This window comes from Xenopus tropicalis, chromosome 9 (assembly GCF_000004195.4).
Source record: "Xenopus tropicalis strain Nigerian chromosome 9, UCB_Xtro_10.0, whole genome shotgun sequence".
In the NCBI taxonomy this organism is placed as follows: Eukaryota; Metazoa; Chordata; class Amphibia; order Anura; family Pipidae; genus Xenopus; species Xenopus tropicalis.
Genome location: NC_030685.2, coordinates 7891592 through 7915104, shown reverse-complemented (window position 1 = coordinate 7915104; position 23513 = coordinate 7891592). Strand labels below are relative to the sequence as shown.

Here is a 23513-nt window from a genome sequence, read left to right as displayed (position 1 = left end):
CTGAGTATTTGGGTCTCTGGCAGTGGGTGTCTCTCAGTGCTGAGTATTTGGGTCTCTGGCAGTTGGTGTCTCTCAGGGCTGAGTATTTGGGTCTCTGGCAGTGGGTGTCTCTCAGGGCTGAGTATTTGGGTCTCTGGCAGTGGGTGTCTCTCAGGGCTGAGTATTTGGGTCTCTGGAGGCCAATCTTTAACCCCTACTCACTATTATTAACCCACTAAAAGTACAGTAGTGAAACCTTTCGAGGTTCGATACAGGGATACATTTTAAATTTTTTTGTTATATTTCATTCGCCGCCATTTTATTAAATAATACAAGTAGGAGGAAGTGGTGTCTGTCACACAGAGTTTGCTTAGCGAGAGCGTCTGTTGGTAGAACGCCGGATACTGCGAGAATTTACATCTTGTGACTTTACTTATCAGGTTTAATCAGCATCAATAAATATATATAAGAGAGATGAAAGTTTAGGAAGACAAGAAGCTCGGTGTCTACTCACAGTACCATCTTCAGCAGGTAAGTCATTAGTGTCTCCTCTCTCTTATTCCTTGTCTCTCTCTATAAGATACACATCTCTCTCTCCCCTTATGTCTCTCTCTATAAGATACACAGCTCTCTCTCCCCTTGTGTCTCTCTCTATAAGATACACAGCTCTCTCTCCCCTTATGTCTCTCTCTATAAGATACACAGCTCTCTCTCCCCTTGTGTCTCTCTCTATAAGATACACAGCTCTCTCTCCCCTTATGTCTCTCTCTATAAGATACACAGCTCTCTCTCCCCTTGTGTCTCTCTCTATAAGATACACAGCTCTCTCTCCCCTCGTGTCTCTCTCTATAAGATACACAGCTCTCTCTCCCCTTGTGTCTCTCTCTATAAGATACACAGCTCTCTCTCCCCTTGTGTCTCTCTCTATAACATACACAGCTCTCTCTCCCCTTGTGTCTCTCTCTCTATAAGATACACAGCTCTCTCTCCCCTCGTGTCTCTCTCTATAAGACACACAGCTCTCTCTCCCCTTGTGTCTCTCTCTATAAGATACACAGCTCTCTCTCCCCTTGTGTCTCTCTCTATAAGATACACAGCTCTCTCTCCCCTTGTGTCTCTCTCTATAACATACACAGCTCTCTCTCCCCTTGTGTCTCTCTCTCTATAAGATACACAGCTCTCTCTCCCCTCGTGTCTCTCTCTATAAGACACACAGCTCTCTCTCCCCTTGTGTCTCTCTCTATAAGATACACAGCTCTCTCTCCCCTTGTGTCTCTCTCTATAAGATTCACAGCTCTCTCTCCCCTTATGTCTCTCTCTATAAGATACACAGCTCTCTCTCCCCTTGTGTCTCTCTCTATAAGATACACAGCTCTCTCTTCCCTTGTGTCTCTCTCTATAACAGACACAGCTCTCTCTCCCCTTATGTCTCTCTCTATAAGATACACAGCTCTCTCTCCCCTTATGTCTCTCTCTATAAGATACACAGCTCTCTCTCCCCTTATGTCTCTCTCTATAAGATACACAGCTCTCTCTCCCCTTGTGTCTCTCTCTATAAGATTCACAGCTCTCTCTCCCCTTGTGTTTCTCTCTATAAGATTCACAGCTCTCTCTCCCCTTATGTCTCTCTCTATAAGATACACAGCTCTCTCTCCCCTTGTGTCTCTCTCTATAAGATACACAGCTCTCTCTTCCCTTGTGTCTCTCTCTATAACATACACAGCTCTCTCTCCCCTTATGTCTCTCTCTATAAGATACACAGCTCTCTCTCCCCTTGTGTCTCTCTCTATAAGATTCACAGCTCTCTCTCCCCTTATGTCTCTCTCTATAAGATACACAGCTCTCTCTCCCCTTGTGTCTCTCTCTATAAGATACACAGCTCTCTCTCCCCTCGTGTCTCTCTCTATAAGATACACAGCTCTCTCTCCCCTTGTGTCTCTCTCTATAAGATACACAGCTCTCTCTCCCCTTGTGTCTCTCTCTATAAGATACACAGCTCTCTCTCCCCTTGTGTCTCTCTCTATAACATACACAGCTCTCTCTCCCCTTGTGTCTCTCTCTATAAGATACACAGCTCTCTCCCCTTGTGTCTCTCCCTATAAGATACACAGCTCTCTCTTCTTTTGTGTCTCTCTCTATAAGATACACAGCTCTCTCCCCTCGTGTCTCTCTCTATAAGATACACAGCTCTCTGTTCTTTTGTGTCTCTCTCTATAAGACACACAGCTCCCTCTCCCCTCGTGTCTCTCTCTATAAGATACACAGCTCTCTCTTCTTTTGTGTCTCTCTCTATAAGATACACAGCTCTCTCTCCCCTTGTGTCTCTCTCTATAAGATACACAGCTCTCTCTCCCCTTGTGTCTCTCTCTATAAGATACACAGCTCTCTCTCCCCTTGTGTCTCTCTCTATAACATACACAGCTCTCTCTCCCCTTGTGTCTCTCTCTATAAGATACACAGCTCTCTCTTCTTTTGTGTCTCTCTCTATAAGATACACAGCTCTCTCCCCTCGTGTCTCTCTCTATAAGATACACAGCTCTCTGTTCTTTTGTGTCTCTCTCTATAAGACACACAGCTCCCTCTTCCCTCGTGTCTCTCTCTATAAGATACACAGCTCTCTCTTCTTTTGTGTCTCTCTCTATAAGATACACAGCTCTCTCTCCCCTTGTGTCTCTCTCTATAAGATACACAGCTCTCTCTCCCCTTGTGTCTCTCTCTATAAGATACACAGCTCTCTCTCCCCTTGTGTCTCTCTCTATAACATACACAGCTCTCTCTCCCCTTGTGTCTCTCTCTATAACATACACAGCTCTCTCTCCCCTTGTGTCTCTCTCTATAAGATACACAGCTCTCTCTTCTTTTGTGTCTCTCTCTATAAGATACACAGCTCTCTCCCCTCGTGTCTCTCTCTATAAGATACACAGCTCTCTCTCCCCTCGTGTCTCTCTCTATAAGATACACAGCTCTCTGTTCTTTTGTGTCTCTCTCTATAAGACACACAGCTCCCTCTCCCCTCGTGTCTCTCTCTATAAGATACACAGCTCTCTCTTCTTTTGTGTCTCTCTCTATAAGATACACAGCTCTCTCTCCCCTTGTGTCTCTCTCTATAAGATACACAGCTCTCTCTCCCCTTGTGTCTCTCTCTATAACATACACAGCTCTCTCTCCCCTTGTGTCTCTCTCTATAAGATACACAGCTCTCTCTTCTTTTGTGTCTCTCTCTATAAGATACACAGCTCTCTCTCCCCTCGTGTCTCTCTCTATAAGATACACAGCTCTCTCTCCCCTCGTGTCTCTCTCTATAAGATACACAGCTCTCTCTCCCCTCGTGTCTCTCTCTATAAGATACACAGCTCTCTCTCCCCTCGTGTCTCTCTCTATAAGATACACAGCTCTCTCTCCCCTCGTGTCTCTCTCTATAAGATACACAGCTCTCTCTCCCCTCGTGTCTCTCTCTATAAGATACACAGCTCTCTCTCCCCTCGTGTCTCTCTCTATAAGATACACAGCTCTCTCTCCCCTCGTGTCTCTCTCTATAAGACACACAGCTGTCTCTCCGCTTTATATCCTATTTTCCAATTGTACAACCTTCAGGGCCCCCTTACTATCTGCCGGTGCATTGCTCAGAGCCAGTACAGTGACAGTAATTAAAGCCCGTAGTTCAGTTTCTCTTTATCAGAATCTTGACCTCAATTTTTCTCTCCCTTAATAGGAATCTGTGATTGGTTGAAGCTTTGTCGCCACAATGCGTTTCGCCATCATCTTCCTCTTTCTCGCTGTCATTACTCTCGGTAAGTTCTTCATCTTCATCATTTAGTGGAACCAATAACAAAAACCATGAATAATACAGAAAACAATAGTCAGTCTATACATAAAGGTCTATTCAATAAACCCAATAAATTCAGGGTTATACAGAATTTTGGAGAGCTGGAACCTTATACTACAAAAAATAAAAAAAATGAAGACCAATTGCAAATTGTCTTAGAATATATATATATATATGCTCTACGTTATACTAAAAGTTAACTCAAAGGGGAACAACCCCCTTAACTGTCCAGTAAAGGGGTGGTTCACCTTTATGTTAACTTTTCCTATGTTATAGAATGCCCCATCCCCCTATCCCTAATCCTTAGAAACTTTTCAATTGGTCTTCATTATTTATTTCATATAGTTTCTTTTTAATTACTTGCCTTCAGGGCCAGATTTATAAGCCGGGTGCCCGAGGCCGCCCCCTGTCCGTCGCCCCCCCCCCCCCTCGCGTGCGCATGCGCAACCGGCGCACGCACCCCCCCTCACATGCGCACACTCGCAATCGCGCATGTGCAGTCTTTTCAGTCGCATACGGAGCAGTGGGGGAGAGGTCCCCATTGCTCCGTATACGACAAAAAACTTTAATATTTTGGTGCGGCGGGGCGGCATTCCGCCCCCCAATGTGTGCCGCCCTAGGCCCGGGCCTTTGTGGCCTTTCCACAAATCCGGGCCTGGGTTCAGGGGTTCGGCCGAACCCAAAAAAGTGGGTTCGGTGCATCCCTAATATTTATATACCAGTCTCTGGTTAAAACCCACTTCCTGGTTGCTAAAGTAATTGGGACCCTAGCAACCAGATAACTGCTAAAACTCCGAACTAGAGAGCTGCTGAACAAAAAGTGAAATAACTAAAAAAAACTATAAACAATAAAAAATGAAGACCAAATGTAAATTGCCTTAGAATAGCATTCTCTATACCAGCAACCTGTGGGCCGGGAACTCTTTCGGGGTCGAACCTTACACGGGGGTCGCCTAAGACCAATGGAAAACACATATTTCCGATGGTCTTAGGAATAATTTTATGGTTGGGGGGTCACCACAACATGAGGAACTGTATTAAAGGGTCGCGGCATTAGGAAGGTTGAACCACTGTAAGATGCTATAGCAGGGCCGGAACTAGGGGTAGGCAGAAGAGGCAGCTGCCTAGGGCGCAATGATTGAGGGGCGCCAGGCAGCCTCTCCTGCCTACCCCTAGTGCTACTTTGTCATTGCCTCCGCCGCTTAACATTAGCAGTGGAGGCAATGACCGATCTAATCGCACCGCCCCCTCCTGCCCCTCCTCCTGTGCTTTGGCGCACATGCGCCGTTCGGGGGGGGCGGGGAGGAGGGCGGAGTTGGCCGACCGGGTTGCCTAGGGCGCCCGGTCGGCTTGGCCCACCCCTGTGCTATAGTCAGAACCTTCCCCTACTGACCTTCCCTCTGCCTATTCCTCTCACGGCAGGAAACGCTCTGAAATGTATGAGACAACACGGTAAGCTGAAGGCGCCACAGGATTGTGGGAAGGATGAGAACAGATGTTTAACGCATATAAAGAAAACCGGTAAGTGGCACTTACTCAGCTCATACGTTTTCTATGTTTATATAGTTGGGGAGCACTTGGCAATGTAGGGGGGCACATTCATCAAAGTACAAATCCGAACCACGAAATCCGATCATTTCTGATGATGGCGAAAGTCACGAAAATTCCGTTCGTTTGAATACGAAGAATTCGTACTTACGATCTGAAAGTTCCAACATTTTTCGTACTTGTTGCAACAATACTATTTTGTCGCGCAAATTGTCGCAAAGTACGAAAAAGTCACGCAAATTAACAAAAATGAAAGAAAAAATAAGAATTCGACCTATCGTACTTTAATGAATGTGCCCCTAGGGGTAAATAGTATCCATAGTCACTGCCCTGCTGGGTTCCTATATAATGTCTGAAATAAAAAATGATTAGTGTTGAGCAAATCTGTCCCGTTTCGCTTTGCCATAAAATTCATGATTTTTTTTTGTTGCCTCTGCCTTTTTTGACGCCCGCGTCTATGTTTTGTTGCTCCCGTCTATTTTTTTGTCACCCGCGCTTTTTTGACGTGACCACATCCAATTTTGTTGCGACCGTGCCCAATTTTGCTGCGCCCTTTTTTGATGCGACTGCTGCCTTTTTTGACGTGACCGCACCCAATTGGATGCGCAACAAAAAAAAAAAATCACTAACGAATTTTCCCGCAGCTAATTTTTATGCGACTGCTGCCTTTTTTGATGCGACTGCTGCCTTTTTTAACGCGACTGTGGCCTTTTTTGATGCGACTGTGGCCTTTTTTGATGCGACTGCTGCCTTTTTTAACGCAACTGTGGCCTTTTTTGATGCGACTGCTGCCTTTTTTAACGCGACTGTGGCCTTTTTTGATGCGACTGCTGCCTTTTTTAACGCGACTGTGGCCTTTTTTGATGCAACTGCTGCCTTTTTTGATGCAACTGCTGCCTTTTTTGATGCGACTGTGGCCTTTTTTGATGCAACTGTGGCCTTTTTTGATGCGACTGCTGCCTTTTTTGATGCGACTGTGGCCTTTTTTGATGCGACTGCTGCCTTTTTTAACGCGACTGTGGCCTTTTTTGATGCGACTGCTGCCTTTTTTGATGCGACTGTGGCCTTTTTTGATGCGACTGCTGCCTTTTTTGATGCGACTGTGGCCTTTTTTGATGCGACTGCTGCCATTTTTGATGCGACTGTGGCCTTTTTTAACGCGACTGTGGCCTTTTTTAACGCGACTGTGGCCTTTTTTGATGCGACTGCTGCCTTTTTTGATGCGACTGTGGCCTTTTTTGATGCGACTGCTGCCTTTTTTAACGCGACTGTGGCCTTTTTTGATGCGACTGCTGCCTTTTTTGATGCGACTGTGGCCTTTTTTGATGCGACTGCTGCCTTTTTTGATGCGACTGTGGCCTTTTTTGATGTGACTGTGGCCTGTTTTGATGCGACTGCTGCCTTTTTTAACGCGACTGTGGCCTTTTTTGATGCGACTGTGGCCTGTTTTGATGCGACTGCTGCCTTTTTTGATGCAACTGTGGCCTTTTTTGATGCGACTGTGGCCTTTTTTGATGCGACTGTGGCCTGTTTTGATGTGACTGCGCCCAATTGGACGCGCAACAAAAAAAAAAATCAGCCCAATGAATTTTCCTGCAGCTAATTTTTATGCGACTGCTGCCTTTTTTGACGCGACTGTGGCCTTTTTTGATGTGACTGCTGCCTTTTTTGATGCAACTGTGGCCTTTTTTGATGCAACTGTGGCCTTTTTTGATGTGACTGCTGCCTTTTTTGACGCGACTGTGGCCTTTTTTGATGTGACTGCTGCCTTTTTTGACGCGACTGTGGCCTTTTTTGATGCAACTGTGGCCTTTTTTGACGCGACTGTGGCCTTTTTTGATGCAACTGTGGCCTTTTTTGACGCGACTGTGGCCTTTTTTTGACGCAACTGCTGCCTTTTTTGACACGACCGCGCCCAATTGGACGCGCAAAAAAAAAATCAGCGCGCCGAATTTTCCCGCAGCTTATTTTCGCGGAAGTTTCGCGAAACAATTCGCTGTGAAGCCATGCCTGCCAAATAAATATCGCTCATCACTACAAATGATTTCTGCTTTCGGAAACTATTTAACCGATTTTTTTTTATCTCCCGTAGAAGTCCACAAGTACTGCGCCAAGAGTTCAGAGTGCAAAAGCACGTCGTTCCTGGCTCTGCCCACGGAGAAGGTGACGTGCTGCGAGAAAGACATGTGCAACCAGTGAGGGGAATCCTTCCGCCGCGGCGCCAGGATCTGTGTGTGACTCGGTTTTCCCATGTAAACAATGACGCCAACTCTTCTCTCCTCTTTCTTTCTCCCTTTTCTATAGACACTGTGATGCTCATTTGTCCCTTAATGTCCATTCAATAAACAACTCTGAACTGCAAGATATTTGTGTTGGGTGTTGACTGTAAATAATATTATTATTATTATTATTAACATTTATTTATAAAGCGCCAACATATCCCGCAGCGCTGTACAATAAGTGGGTTTATACATGGAACATACAGAGTAACATATAAAGCAATCAGTAACCGATACAGGAGGGGAAGGGAGCCCTGCCCAAAAGAGCTTACACTCTACAATGAGTAATATATAAAGCAATCAGTAACCGATACAGGAGGGGAAGGGAGCCCTGCCCAAAAGAGCTTACAATCTACAAGGAGTAACATATAAAGCAATCAGTAACCGATACAGGAGGGGAAGGGAGCCCTGCCCAAAAGAGCTTACACTCTACAAGGAGTAACATATAAAGCAATCAGTAACCGATACAGGAGGGGAAGAGAGCCCTGCCCCAAAGAGCTTACACTCTACAAGGAGTAACATATAAAGCAATCAATAACCGATACAGGAGGGGAAGGGAGCCCTGCCCAAAAGAGCTTACACTCTACAAGGAGTAACATATAAAGCAATCAGTAACCGATACAGGAGGGGAAGAGAGCCCTGCCCAAAAGAGCTTACACTCTACAAGGAGTAACATATAAAGCAATCAGTAACCGATACAAGAGGGGAAGAGAGCCCTGCCCAAAAGAGCTTACACTCTACAAGGAGTAACATATAAAGCAATCAGTAACCGATACAGGAGGGGAAGAGAGCCCTGCCCAAAAGAGCTTACAATCTACAAGGAGTAACATATAAAGCAATCAGTAACCGATACAGGAGGGGAAGGGAGCCCTGCCCAAAAGAGCTTACACTCTACAAGGAGTAACATATAAAGCAATCAGTAACTGATACAGGAGGGGAAGGGAGCCCTGCCCAAAAGAGCTTACACTCTACAAGGAGTAACATATAAAGCAATCAATAACCGATACAAGAGGGGAAGAGAGCCCTGCCCAAAAGAGCTTACACTCTACAAGGAGTAACATATAAAGCAATCAGTAACCGATACAGGAGGGGAAGAGAGCCCTGCCCAAAAGAGCTTACACTCTACAAGGAGTAACATATAAAGCAATCAGTAACCGATACAAGAGGTGAATAGAGCCCTGCCCAAAAGAGCTTACAATCTACAAGGAGTAACATATAAAGCAATCAATAACCGATACAAGAGGGGAAGTGGACCCTGCCCAAAAGAGCTTACAATCTTATGTGAGAAACTGCCATGTACATGTAACCCTTTCTTGGCACATTGACTTAAAGGAGACATATTGGATAAATGGGAAAACCCCTAACCCTGTAGGCAATTATGAATAATATCCGGTGCTGGTTTCCCTTTGGGCTAAACATTAACCCTATCTGTAACAATGGCCCCTTTATTGGAGCACCCTATAGATCCTCTCAGGTCCCTGTCTGGGTTTCAAATGAGGGGTGGGCGTGTCCTAACGGTCCCTGCCAGAAGCACAGTAGGAGGGGGAGAGCCAATCACAGCCCTGCAGTCACACAAGCACAGACAGGCTTCAGTTCCCTATCAGGTCAGCCAAGCTGCTGATTGGTTCCTATCCTACAGTGCAGGGTACGGAGGGCCGCCGGCTCCCCAGCTCATCCAGAGGATTCAGCCAGCAGGAAGTGGAACAGATGGGCGGGGCTAGTGGGGGTCTGGGGGAATTTCTCAAAAAATCAGTTCGAAACACAACATTTTTAAGCACAATCCTTCTATCTCTAGAGGAGTATAATTCCCTGGCACATTCATAATTTTTATAGGATATGTCTCCTTTAATATTGGGCTGTATATACAGGAGATTTGGGTTCTCAGTGAAATATAGATACTGGGAGCTGGGAAACAGCGCAGTTACATAGTTACATAGTTACATAGGGTTGAAAAAAGACCATTGTCCATCAAGTTCAACCCATCCGAGTAAACCCAGCACCCACAACCCACACCTACCAATCTATACACTCACATACATAAACTATATATATACAACCAGTAATACTAACTGTAGATATTAGTATCACAATAGCAGTGCCTCCACCTAGTGGACACTGAGGAACACACCTCAAGGGGATTTCCACATGGTTTGCAGTAGTATTAAACTTTATATAACTTTTGAAATAGAAAGTAAAACAGCTTTAGGGATGACTGATAATCCTGCCCTGAGGAACTTGTGTGGGCTATCCATGGCAGGCACACTCTCTGCACTTGTCCAGCCCCAACTTGGATCCGGATAGACCCCAACCCTTAAATCAGTTTTAGTCCCCCCAGGTAGCGCTACCTGCCCCAGAGTACCTTCCCCTTTGAAAAGGTGGCTGCTCCCACGTAGCAAGTAACTGGGCAATACCTGTTCACTCCAGGGGACACACACAGAGATTCCACAGAGGACTTTATACTCCCTGGCAGCCCAGCAGACTTTTATTCTTTCAAGTATGAACACACCACACTTTATACTGGCTGCTCACTCTGGCTCTCTCTCTCTGCACTGGCAAACAACAGCAGGGGCTCCCTTTATAAGCTGCTGGGCCCGCCCCTAGATTTTTGGCTCCAAACCTTAGGCACACCTCTCCCAGACGTGCACTGGGGCAGCCAGCCAATCGGATCCCTCCCCAGTCTGTAGCTAGATCACAGACTGAGAAACAGGGGACAGGGTTCTCTGGTCCCCTACATACAGGTGGAAAAAAAACGCGAACTGAATCCGAATTCTAATTAGTATATGCTAATTAGGATTTGTAAGGGTTAAATGTCACTGCATGAACACGGAAGTGGAATTAGGATTTGGTTGGGTATTCAGCCAAATCCCTTACCATGGCTTCAGCCAAACCCAAAAAAACTGGATTCGGTGCATCCCTTATTTCAACTGCTTGACCCCCGCCTGCCTTGCATCCCAGGGGTATACTATAACAGGGTCTGGCAGTAACTATTCCTCATTCAGGAAGTTCTTCATTCAAGTTTTTGGGTACAGAAAACACAAACTGGCTGGTAGATGGGGATCCCAACGGTATGTCATATGCACCCAGCTACTAAATTTGCCTGTATACCAGATCCACTCTGAAGGCCCTGTTAAATCCTGGCATAGGAACCATCTAATGCCTTCAGCTGAAACTGAGAATCCCAACCAAAGACCTGACAAAGGTCTAAAGGAACCTCAGCCCCCAAAGCCAATAAGACTGTAGGGTCAAAATCCACCTCAACTAAGAGTTGAGAGTAAAGTGGAACTTAACGATTTGGAAAGTGAGGATGAAGACTGGGATTTTCATTACCTCTTCACAGATGGACAGCCAAGAGGAATCTCTAATGCAGTGTTTTTCAACCTTTTTTGGGCAAAGGCACACTTGTTTCATGAAAAAAATCACGAGGCACACCACCATTAGAAAATGTTAAAAAATTTAACTCTGTGCCCAGCAGCAGTGCCCCCCTAGTACATTGGTGCCAAGAGCAGTGCCCCCCTAGTACATTGGTGCCCAGCAGCAGTGCCCCCCTAGTACATTGGTGCCCAGCAGCAGTGCCCCCCTAGTACACTGGTGCCCAGCAGCAGTGCCCCCCTAGTACATTGGTGCCCAGCAGCAGTGCCCCCCTAGTACATTGGTGCCAAGAGCAGTGCCCCCCTAGTACACTGGTGCCCAGCAGCAGTGCCCCCCTAGTACATTGGTGCCAAGAGTAGTGCCCCCCTAGTACATTGGTGCCCAGCAGCAGTGCCCCCCTAGTACATTGGTGCCAAGAGCAGTGCCCCCCTAGTACACTGGTGCCCAGCAGCAGTGCCCCCCTAGTACATTGGTGCCAAGAGCAGTGCCCCCCTAGTACATTGGTGCCAAGAGCAGTGCCCCCCTAGTACACTGGTGCCCAGCAGCAGTGCCCCCCTAGTACATTGGTGCCAAGAGCAGTGCCCCCTAGTACATTGGTGCCCAGCAGCAGTGCCCCCCTAGTACATTGGTGCCAAGAGCAGTGCCCCCCTAGTACACTGGTGCCCAGCAGCAGTGCCCCCCTAGTACATTGGTGCCAAGAGCAGTGCCCCCCTAGTACATTGGTGCCCAGCAGCAGTGCCCCCCTAGTACATTGGTGCCAAGAGCAGTGCCCCCCTAGTACACTGGTGCCCAGCAGCAGTGCCCCCCTAGTGCATTGGTGCCCAGCAGCAGTGCCCCCCTAGTACACTGGTGCCCAGCAGCAGTGCCCCCCTAGTACATTGGTGCCCAGCAGCAGTGCCCCCCTAGTACATTGGTGCCAAGAGCAGTGCCCCCCTAGTACACTTGGTGCCCAGCAGCAGTGCCCCCCTAGTGCATTGGTGCCCAGCAGCAGTGCCCCCCTAGTACACTTGGTGCCCAGCAGCAGTGCCCCCCTAGTACATTGGTGCCCAGCAAGCAGTGCCCCCTAGTACATTGGTGCCAAGAGCAGTGCCCCCTAGTACATTGGTGCCCAGCAGCAGTGCCCCCCTAGTACATTGGTGCCAAGAGCAGTGCCCCCCTAGTACACTGGTGCCCAGCAGCAGTGCCCCCTAGTACATTGGTGCCCAGCAGCAGTGCCCCCCTAGTACATTGGTGCCCAGCAGCAGTGCCCCCCTAGTACATTGGTGCCAAGAGCCAGCCCCCCTAGTACATTGGTGCCCTGCCTACGGCACACCAGGCAACATCTCGCGGCACACTAGTGTGCCGCGGAACAGCGGTTGAAAAACGCTGCTCTAATGACTTCAACCCTCCCCCCCAGCAACCTAAAGGCAGATGCTCCTCAGTTTAATCTATATGTATCTGAACCTATGCTAGAACCTAATGATATACCTTCTGAGATATCAAAATGATGAAACTGGACATCACTCTGTACTGAACCAAGTTTGCCTAGCAGAGCACCTTGGGGGGAAAAGACCATGTCGAAGACTAACTTAGGTTATAGCACTGATGAGACTGTTTTAGCATCACTACTACACCCAAACTCCCTCAATCGTTGACTAAAATGGTGGCATCCCAACTCAGTATTATTTTGAGTAATGAAAATTGGTGGAATGTCCTCAATGTACCATAGTGTAATTGTTGCTCAAGCATGATAAGTAATGTATAGAGTATGGGTTTGTGGTCTCATTGTTTGCTTGTGAGGACAGAAGATTTATGGTGGGGGGAGAGTGTAGCCCAACAGGTTTCTTTAAATATAAGTTTATTGTCACATTGCCGCAGTCATATTGCTAGTATACCAAGCTATATATACCCTTGGGTGGGCTTCAAACACTATTTTAGTTACTAATACATCTAGTATGAGGCAGGCGTCTCTGTCTCCCTGCACAGTGTTTACTTAGCGAGAGCGTCTGTTGGTAGAACGCCTGATAATGTGTCAGCGCACTCGCATCTTGTGACTGTAAGCAGGTTTCATTTCTAGCATAACCAGATAAATATTAGAGAGATAAAGATTTAGGAAGACAAAAAGCTTGGTGTCTACTCACAGTACCATCTACAGCAGGTAAGTCATTAGCGTCCCTATCTCTTTACTCCTTGTCTCTCTCTATAACATACTCGTTTCTCTCTCTTTCAATTTCTCTCTATATGATACACAGTTATCTTCCACTTGTGTCTCTCTCTATAAGATACACAGCTCTCTCTACCCTCCTGTCTCTCTCTCTATTAGATATATCACACTCTCGCCCCTTCTCTCTCTCTCTCTATAAGATACACAGCTCTCTCTACCCTCCTGTCTCTCTCTCTATTAGATATATCACACTCTCGCCCCTTCTCTCTCTCTCTCTATAAGATACACAGCTCTCTCTACCCTCCTGTCTCTCTCTCTATTAGATATATCACACTCTCGCCCCTTCTCTCTCTCTCTCTATAAGATACACAGCTCTCTCTACCCTCCTGTCTCTCTCTCTATTAGATATATCACACTCTCGCCCCTTCTCTCTCTCTCTCTATAAGATACACAGCTCTCTCTACCCTCCTGTCTCTCTCTCTATTAGATATATCACACTCTCGCCCCTTCTCTCTCTCTCTCTATAAGATACACAGCTCTCTCTACCCTCCTGTCTCTCTCTCTATTAGATATATCACACTCTCGCCCCTTCTCTCTCTCTCTCTATAAGATACACAGCTCTCTCTACCCTCCTGTCTCTCTCTCTATTAGATATATCACACTCTCGCCCCTTCTCTCTCTCTCTCTATAAGATACACAGCTCTCTCTACCCTCCTGTCTCTCTCTCTATTAGATATATCACACTCTCGCCCCTTCTCTCTCTCTCTCTCTCTCTATAAGATACACAGCTCTCTCTCAGCTTTCTACCCTATTTTCCAATTCCACAACATTTGGGCTTCAGAGTCTGTACTGTGATTGAGTAGCAGAATACTAATTCATGGGGGGGGGCGACAGTAAAAAGATGCGGGCGACAAATGCATTTCGCAGATTTTTCGCTGTTTCGTGAATTTTATGGCGAAGTGAAACGGGTCAAATTCGCTCATCACTACTAATTGGTGCCAATTTCACACTCTCGTTACTGTATAGCTCTGTACCTGTTAGTGGCAGCCTCCATTATGTCTGAATTCTGGCAAATAATATTGTTTTGAGGGGGGTAAACAAGGTGAACTGTGTCCATTTCTTCACTTTGCCCCAATAGTAAGTAATGCCCTGTGTTCTGTTTCTCTTTATCAGAAGCCCTGAATTTTTCTATCCCCTAACAGGAATCTGTGATTGGTTAAAGCTCTGTTGCACAAAATGCGTTTCGCCATCATCTTCTTTCTTCTCTTTGTCATTTCTGTTGGTAAGTTCTTATTATCTTATCTTATTATCAAGTAAAAGAGTTGGCTTGTGCCTGAAATCAGTAGGTCCCATTTCATAAAGTGGTGAAGTTCAGAAAACAACTGACTTATTCTACCAAAAGGCCACAAATGGGACATTATTGAATAAGAGAGGGTCCGGAGAAGGGCAACTAAGCTGGTAAAGGGTATGGAAAGTCTCAGTTATGGGGAAAGACTGGCCCAGTTGGGTCTGTTAACACTGAAGAAGAGGCACTTAAAGGATGATGTGATGACTATGCATAAAAATATAAAGGGATAACATAATCATCTCTCTAATGCTTTATTTGCCAGTAGGTCCTTCCAGCAGACTTGAGGGCAGCCATTTCAATTAGGAGAAAGGGTTTTTTACATTGAGAGATGTGAAGTTGAGGAATTCTCTCCCTGAATCAGTCGTACTGGCTGGATGGCTTTTAAACAAGTGAGGGAATACAGAGTTATGAAAGATAACTCATAGTGCAAGTTTTTCCGGGGACTGGTCCGATTGCCATCTTGGGGTTAGGAGAGTTGGAGAGGCTTCAGAAGGTTCTTTTTTGCCTTTCTCTGGATCAACTAGGTTATATATAGACATAAAAGATTGAACTTGATGGACATTTGTCTTTTTTTCAAACTATCTTACTGTGTTATTATGAATAAACTGACCTTGATTGCTTGATTTTGCAGCTCAACTGGTAAAAGATCCAGCTGAACCATTGACTAGGTAGTCCATTCAAAGCCGATACAGTTCTCACCTGAGAATGAATCAGATATCAGATCAGTCAGGCTGGCCAAGGTTCTGACGACCCTATGTATAAGCCAAAGGGGTACTGGCACAGTCAGAAGTAGCCACGAGTCCATGATAAACACTTTTAGTGCTTTTTAACTTGCCCTGTTTTAATGGGTAATGGAGATAACATTTCAGCTCTGTGAGTTTCCTACCTGGATCATAGTACTGGTTGCAGATTGGTACAGACATTCATTCTCTTCTTTATGGGGAACATAAAAACAGGACTAGAGCTGGGGACCAAAAACCGGCAAATTGTATTAGACCTTTCGTCTCTACTGGATTTCGGTCCTAATGGTCAAGTAATATGTTCCTTTTAATACTTCTGCTCAATAAAGAACAACTGCACTTTTTGGGGGGTGATACAGTAGTCCAAGGATTAGTCCAAACTGCCAAAAATGTAGAGAAAAACAAGGGGTTACTTTCTGGGCTGTTGCTTAGCAACAGAGGTACTCTTCATTATCCATCTTAGCAATTACAACAAATTATATATTTTAAAGATTCCTCAATTTTTCACAGTTCTTCGCAACATTTTTATTCCTGTGAAAACTAGGGTTGCTGCCTTTTGTGGCTCAGAAGTCTAGGCAGGAGGTGGGTGAATGACTTTTGGGGGCGGTGCCAATGACATTGGGGGCAGGTGATATTTCAGAAGTGTGGCTATGACATCAGGAGACTTGAGAGGTTGATGTGATGATTAGTAATTGCCTGGTTGTCATGCCATTCGCTTAAACGTCCTGTCTGGATTATCTAATTTGGAAATCCAGAGAGGTGGTCTCCATCTGGACAGACCTTACGAAATCCAGGGTGTCCGGGTGAAAACCGCTCAACCACCAACCACAACCCGTGGCAACCCTAGTCACAACCATCACAATGATATCTTTGTAAACGATTAAATTGCCCACTCATGGGCAAGTAACCAGTAAATGTGTAATATCCTTATCATAGTCACCCAAGGTCCTAAATTACGCGTAACATTCTATCTATACAATACGGCTGGTTTTACCTCTGAACCTTCCCTTTGCCTCTTCCTCTCATCTATTTCTCTTCTCAGGAAATGCTCTGCGCTGTATGAGACAAGCCAAGAAAATGAGCGCCCCGCAGGAATGTTCAAAGGCTGAAACCAATTGTTTAACACATGTAATGAAAAATGGTAAGCGCCACTTTTCATCAATTCTCTATATTTATAGGGTGGGAAGACACTTGGAAACGTACGTGAATATAGGGGGGACACCACCCTACTTTATTAATATTTTAACATTTTTTCAATAGATGTCTTAAAGTATTGTGCCAAAAGTTCAGAGTGCACATCCACTAAGGTGTTGGCTCTGCCTGCGGAGAAGGTTACGTGCTGCGACAAGGACATGTGCAACGCCTGAGATGAATCTTCCAAGTGCAGTGCCAGGATTTCCACTTGGTTTTTCTTAAACATTGACCCCACCTACATCTTTTTCTTTCATTGTCCTCCTCTATAGATACTCTTTAGTCCCTTAATGTCCATTCAATAAACAACTTTGCAAGATATTTGTGTCTCAATGTTTTTAAAGGATCTGTGACCTTCCTCAGGTTTCTGGACTTCAGTGCACTTCGTTTAATTACATTCTCCATAAGCTTTTCTTTTTGTTTTATTATAATATTTGGGCATATTTATCAGAGGCAACTTGACAATTTTCCAAGTAGTGATTAGAGCTGTGGATTTCTTCCCTGGAAAATTATCTTTTTATGTGTTCCAGTTAGTAAAGCTCTTTTGTTTGGTCAGTGGAGCTCTACTGCCTTGATCTGGATCTCCAAGTGAGAACTCTATAATTGTCTCCTGAGCAGTCTCACAAAAAGAGTGGTCGAATCAATGTATTCCAGGGATCCCCAACCATTCTTACTCAAATGTAAAAAGACTTGGGGAGCAACACAAGCACCATAAAAGTTCATGGAGGAGCCAAATAAGGGCTGTGATTGGCTATTAGGCAGCTTCTATGCACACTATCAGCTTATTTGGGAGTAAATCTAAATTACTCAACCAAAACATGCCCCCAAGTCAGGAATTCAAAAATAACTCCCTGGTTTGGGGGCACTGAGAGCAACATCCAAGGGGTTGGGGAGCAACATGTTGCCCCTGAGCTACTGGTTGGGGATCCTTTCCTCCCACTCACTTGATCTAAAGAAACAGAATGGTGAAGAGCAAGCCTGAAGAGCTACCAAGCAAGGTTTTCACTGTCCCACTTGTAAAACTTGAGAATATTGCTCAAAATGTGAACACATAATTTCTAAGAAGAAGGGAACGCCTATACATGTTAGTAGAATTGTGGATTCCTTTACAAAGTGAAGGTTCCTGATGAATACGCCCCACTGAATAGACCTCTGTTATTTGTCACTGGAACACTGATGTCTCAACAGCCCAGAATAGTATTTACATATTGTCTAGAACAGTGGTTCTCAACCTTCCTAATGCCGCGACCCTTTAATACAGTTCCTCATGTTTTGGTGACCCCCAACCATAAAATTATTCCTAAGCCCATCAGAAATATGTGTTTTTTCCGATGGTCTTAGGCGACCCCTGTGAATGGGTGGTTCGACCCCCAAAGGGGGGACCCACAGGTTGATATCGCTGATATAGTACATATGTACATATTCCCTGCCATGTACCCAGCGCCAGATTTGTCTTCCGGGCGCATCGAGGTCGTCCCCATTGGGGGGAACTTGAGATAAAATCTTTGTGTAGAACTGCACAATGATTTTATCTCAGGTTTCCCCCCAACAGGGGGTGGCCTTGGGGCGCCCGGAAGACACTGTACACTGTAGAACACAATCCTTTCCTAGTGATTGCAGCTGCTTGACCTCTTAACTCCAGGTATCATATATGTAGGCTGAAACACTAATGTGAGTAACTGGAGATAGGTAGAGATGTCTTTAAAGGGGTGCACTGTAGGGTGTGACCTACATTTTGTGGCCCCTGCCAGCCTTACACACCTGGGGTGCATTATAACAGGGTGTGACTATCAGTAACTATTCCTCATTCATGGAATCCTGGTACCCCAGCTTAATCCAGAAAGTGAGGCCCAGCCCGGCCTCTGAATTCTCAGCGTTCCTTCCTGCTTCTCAGGCAGAGCACCAAAACCCAAGCACATGGTCATCCCACCTCTTTTTATCAGCTAGGGAGCAGGGGCACCAAGGAAAAACTCCTCCTTCCCACAGGGCAAGGGTCACTCCTATTTTACATCCTGTGTAGGGTTGCCACCCAGCCACTATCTGACTGGCTCAGCCAATAAATCAGCAGCTAGGGCCCGGGCCAGAATTACAAATTTACCTGCAATGTAATTGCCAGTAAGTTTGTAATACCCTATAAATCCCTTCCCTGACTCTCTTCTCTGCCAGATTCCCTGCCGAGTCCACTAATTTTCCTGCACAGCCCCCGTCCCTGTGTGACATCACTTCCTACTCCCCTATCTGATGTCTGTAGCGATGTATAAGCCAGCCTGAAACCCACGGGTTGAGCAGATTTGGCCAACGCAATATTGGTAGGACGGGCTGAGCTCTTCCTCTGCCCTTCCTGCCCCCAACCTTGCACTGGTTGAATTCTGTGTTTGGAAGCCTCTATTTATAGATGTGTGCCTGCCCCACCCACTTTGTGACATCAGAAACGGTCAGGAGTGGGTCTATAAATAAAGGTCCATTGCCAGGTCAGGTTGGGTTCTGGTTGGGAGAGGTGATTTAGGATTAGGTGTGGGTCGACCAAATGTCATCACTAGAAGATTTTTACAAATAAAAAGTGGCAACCCTAATCCTGACCGACAGAAAAAGATTAACTGTTTCACACCCCTACCAGGTTTATACATGAAACATGCAAATATAGACAGATACAGGAGGTAGAGAGGACCCTGAACTGTAGAGCTTACAGTCTATCAAGGGAAAGAGGTACAACACATGGAAAAAAAAGGACAATGACAGCAATGTATCTAATTTGTGCTAATTAGCACATTTCTATCATTGGCCCATAGGCTTATGACCACTTCCTGCCATACTTTAATATAGTGTTTGGTTAGGGGTGGCCCTTCCTCTATGGCCTTCAGTTGCTGACCAAGCCGGATGTACAGCAGGGTTCCTGGGATCAGCAAGGCCCAGTAAGTGTTCTGCCCTAGAGGGATATACCCTCTGGTGAAGCTGAGGAGCATGGACCGTGCCAACAAGGCTTTAGTCGATGACAGTTTGACAACGGCTATAGCACTTACTAGGAATGTGAGTCAGATAGATTTAGCTAGTAAGCGCAGCCTGTGCTCCAACCAGGATTGGTAGAAGGGAGTAGCTCTTCCCTAGGTTCTCCTTGACAAAGTACTGATGAGGGAATGAGGGCTTATTCTTCTTCCTGATCCATTTCTGCTCTATGGGATCATTTCACATAGCAAAGACCCATTCTTATTTGTTGGAATCAAATGTAACTGATGCTCTATCTAAAATCAAGCATGACAGGCCATTTCTAGCCAAGATAGGGTTACAATTCCATATATTTTTTATAATTAATTCACTGTTTTAGTAACTAATATATCTAGTATGAGGCAGGCGTCTCTGTCTCCCTGCACAGTGTTTACTTAGCGAAAGCGTCTGTTGGTAGAACGCCTGATAATGTGTTAGAACATTAACATCTTATGACTTTAAGCAGGTTTCATTTATAGTTTAATCATATAAATATTGAAGAGATAGAGATTTAGGAAGACAAGAAGCTCGGTGTCTACTCACAGTACCATCTTCAGCAGGTAAGTCTCTCTCTCTCGAATTTCTCTCTGTAGGATACACAGCTCTCTCTCCCCTTGTGTCTCTCTCTATAAGATACACGTCTCTCTCTCCGAATTTCTCTCTGTAGGATACACAGCTCTCTCCCCTTGTGTCTCTCTCTATAAGATACACGGCTCTCTCTCCGAATTTCTCTCTGTAGGATACACAGCTCTCTCCCCTTGTGTCTCTCTCTCTCTATAAGATACACAGCTCTCTCTCCGAATTTCTCTCTGTAGGATACACAGCTCTCTCCCCTTGTGTCTCTCTCTATAAGATACACGTCTCTCTCCCCTTGTGTCTCTCTCTATAAGATACACAGCTCTCTCCCCTTGTGTCTCTCTCTATAAGATACACGTCTCTCTCCCCTCGTGTCTCTCTCTATAAGATACACAGCTCTCTCCCCTTGTGTCTCTCTCTATAAGATACACAGCTCTCTCTCCCCTTGTGTCTCTCTCTATAAGATACACGTCTCTCTCCCCTTGTGTCTCTCTCTATAAGATACACGGCTCTCTCTCCGAATTTCTCTCTGTAGGATACACAGCTCTTTCCCCTTGTGTGTCTCTCTCTCTCAATAAGATACACATCTCTCTCTGTAGGATACACAGCTCTCTCCCCTTGTGTCTCTCTCTCTCTCTATAAGATACACATCTCTCTCTGTAGGATACACAGCTCTCTCCCCTTGTGTCTCTCTCTCTCTCTATAAGATACACATATCTCTCTGTAGGATACACAGCTCTCTCCCCTTGTGTCTCTCTCTCTCTTTCTCATAAGTCATAGGGGGGTCCCGGTATCTGCCCCTGACCAGGTGACCCTGCCAAACCAGTCCTGCCCTGAATGCTCATGTAACGATAAGTCCATGGACCTTCATATATTGACTATTTTAGCCTGGATGGAACATACATTCCATTACTAGTAGGTGCCAATTTCTCACTCTGGTTAGCGGTTCCCATAAGGTTCTGTACCTGTTAGTGGCAGCCACCATTATGCTTGAATTCTGGGAAACAATATTGTTTTGTGGGGGATAAATAAGGTGAACTCCATTTCTTCGATAGTAAGTAAAGCCCACTGTTCAGTTTTTCTTTATCAGAAGCTTGATCTCAATGTTTCTCTTCTTTAACAGGAATCTGTGATTGGTTAAAGCTTTGTCGCCCACAATGCGTTTCACCATCGTCTTCCTCTTTCTCTTTGTCATTACTGTTGGTAAGTTCTTCATCATTATTGGGATATTGGCAAAGTAATAGAGTTGGCTTGTGCCTGAAATCAGTGGGTCTCATCTCACTGTTGTGGAACATACAACAAGCACCATGGATATTTAAGAATTAACACAATAGTCAAACTATACAATATTCTATTACAAATCCTATTATCTTCCTTAAAACAATGTACCGCTTATAGACCTTATAGACCTCTGATCTAATCTCATTCTTTAATCATCAGTACACTGGTAGAGTACGTTTGGGAAGAGCAACCTAGCAAAATTAGCACATTCTATTCAGTGTCTGGGGCAGGACATGGTACATAAAGGACCAGATGGATTACACCCTCGGGTACTGAGAGAGCTTAGTTCAGTTTGAGCCAGACCTGAATTTCTGATTTTCTCAGACTCACTTTCACCTATTATGGTACCTATGGATTGGATGTAATGTAAAAAAAGGGGATTACGATCTCAGCCTGGCAATTATAGACCAGTAAGTTTGACAACTGTGGTGGGCAAGTTATTTGAAGGCTTATTAAGGGGTCATATCCAAAATCATGTTCTAGAGAATGCCATTATGAGCAGTAATCAGCATGGAGTTATGAAGGACAGGTCATGTCAGACAAATCTGATTATTTTTAGCAATGAGGTTAGTAAAAAGGGGGATAGTGGGGGGTGAAGTAGATTAGATTGATTTGGATTTTGCAAAATCATGGCTTAGTAGCTTGCACATGGATAGGAAAATGGCTACAGGATCGGGTACAGAGGGTGGTTGTTAATGGCACATTCTCTACTTGGAGTAAGGTTCTTAGTGGGGTCCCTCAGGGTTCTGTACTGGGTCCACTTTTATTTATAACAAGAACCAGTTGTTTTAGACTTAATTCTACTAGATACTGCATCCTTATCACAGTAACCCAAGGTCCTAATTTGTAAGAATCTGTTCTTTTCGATTGAACGTACTAGCTATACCTCTGAACCAACACCTTCTTGGCTTCTCCTTCCCACCTTCCCCCTGTCTATTCCCCTCATCTCTTTCTCTTCTCAGGCAATGCTCTGCGCTGTATGAGACAAGCCAAGAAAATGAAGGCGCCACAGGAATGTTCAAAGCTTGAAACCAAATGTTTAACACATGTAATGAAAAACGGTACGTGGCACTTTCTCAGTATTCACTATTTTGATCAATTCTCTATGTTTATACAGTGAGGAGACACTTGGCATAGTGAATATAGGGGGGACACCACCCTGATGGATTCGATGTTTATAGTTCCTATACGATGTTGTTTCTGTTAAATACACTTTGCAATTATATTACTGATTATTATTTACATTTTCAATAGATGTCTTAAAGTATTGTGCCAAAAGTTCAGAGTGCACAACCACTAAGGTGATGGCTCTGCCTGCGGAGAAGGTTACGTGCTGCGACACGGACATGTGCAATGCCTGAGATGAATCTTCCAAGTGCGGTGCCAGGATTTCCGTGTGACTTGGTTTTCCCAAACATTGACCCCAAATACATGTCTGACTTCTCTCTTGACTTCTATAAACACTCAGATGCTCTATTGTCCCTTAATGTCCATTCAATAAACAACCCTTAACTGCAAGGCATTTGTGTCTCAATGTTTCACATAGTTGCTAAGAAAATACAATAGCTGCCCCACTTATAGGATCCGTGGGCTTCCTCAGGTTTCCGGACTTCAGTGCATATTGCTTAATTACACTCTCAACAAATGGCTTTTTTTTAATTAAACCATTGGGGCATTTTTATCAAAGGCAACTTGACACTTTTCCAAGAAGTGAATAGAGCTCTTTGGTTGGTTAGTGGAACTCTAGTGTCTTGATCTAGAAGTGAGAACGCTGTAATTGTTTCTTCTCTCCAGAGCAGTCTCACAGAAACAGTGGTCAAACCAATGTAGTCATTCCCTGCCACTCACTTGAACTAAAGAAACATCTTTGAATGGTGAAGATCTAGCCCGAAGAGCTACCAAGTATGACTGTCACTTTCCCACTTATAAAACAGGTTCATTTTACTCAAAAGGTGGACACATGAGAGAACACAAGATGAGAACTCCAATACATGTTAGTAGAATTGTGGATTCCTTTACAAAATGAAGGTCCCTTTTCATTCCTTGAGGAATACACCCTACTAAATAGACCTCTGTTATTTAGTTACTGGAACACAGTTGTCTCAACAGCCTAGAATAGATAGCATTTCACAAATATGTCTTCTCTTTTTTGCTGTTTTAGAGCATGTGAGTGAGAATTTACTTATTGTATAGTACATATGTACATATTCCCTGCCACGTAACACGCTGAACTTGAGAAGCCACTCGGACG

The 23513-nt window shown here is 44.9% G+C and overlaps 2 protein-coding genes across 5 annotated transcripts; both read left to right on the top strand.

Annotated features, from left to right (window-relative positions):
* Nucleotides 1-415: 415 nt before the first annotated feature.
* LOC101732696 (xenoxin-1) lies at nucleotides 416-22780 on the top strand. 3 transcript variants are annotated; one of them, XM_031893724.1, is made up of 4 exons: nucleotides 416-510; nucleotides 3692-3770; nucleotides 5228-5326; nucleotides 7446-7715. In XM_031893724.1, exons 2-4 carry the CDS (start codon nucleotides 3725-3727, stop codon nucleotides 7550-7552), a joined length of 252 nt encoding a protein of 83 aa, XP_031749584.1. In that variant the 5' UTR covers nucleotides 416-510; nucleotides 3692-3724; the 3' UTR covers nucleotides 7553-7715. The 3 variants fall into 3 exon arrangements, with proteins under 3 accessions (XP_031749584.1, XP_031749586.1, XP_031749585.1); XM_031893726.1 differs by lacking the exons at nucleotides 3692-3770; nucleotides 5228-5326; nucleotides 7446-7715 and adding exons at nucleotides 21105-21184; nucleotides 22225-22323; nucleotides 22517-22780 and having other exon boundaries at nucleotides 450-510; XM_031893725.1 differs by lacking the exons at nucleotides 416-510; nucleotides 3692-3770; nucleotides 5228-5326; nucleotides 7446-7715 and adding exons at nucleotides 19834-19965; nucleotides 21105-21184; nucleotides 22225-22323; nucleotides 22517-22780.
* Nucleotides 13032-16744, top strand: LOC116407754 (xenoxin-1-like). Of its 2 annotated transcripts, none has more exons than XM_031893727.1 (4): nucleotides 13032-13138; nucleotides 14347-14426; nucleotides 16275-16373; nucleotides 16493-16744. In XM_031893727.1, the coding sequence occupies exons 2-4, from the start codon at nucleotides 14381-14383 to the stop codon at nucleotides 16597-16599; spliced, it is 252 nt and encodes an 83-aa protein (XP_031749587.1). In that variant the 5' UTR covers nucleotides 13032-13138; nucleotides 14347-14380; the 3' UTR covers nucleotides 16600-16744. The 2 variants fall into 2 exon arrangements, with proteins under 2 accessions (XP_031749587.1, XP_031749588.1); XM_031893728.1 differs by having other exon boundaries at nucleotides 13041-13138; nucleotides 14318-14426.
* Nucleotides 22781-23513: the final 733 nt, after the last annotated feature.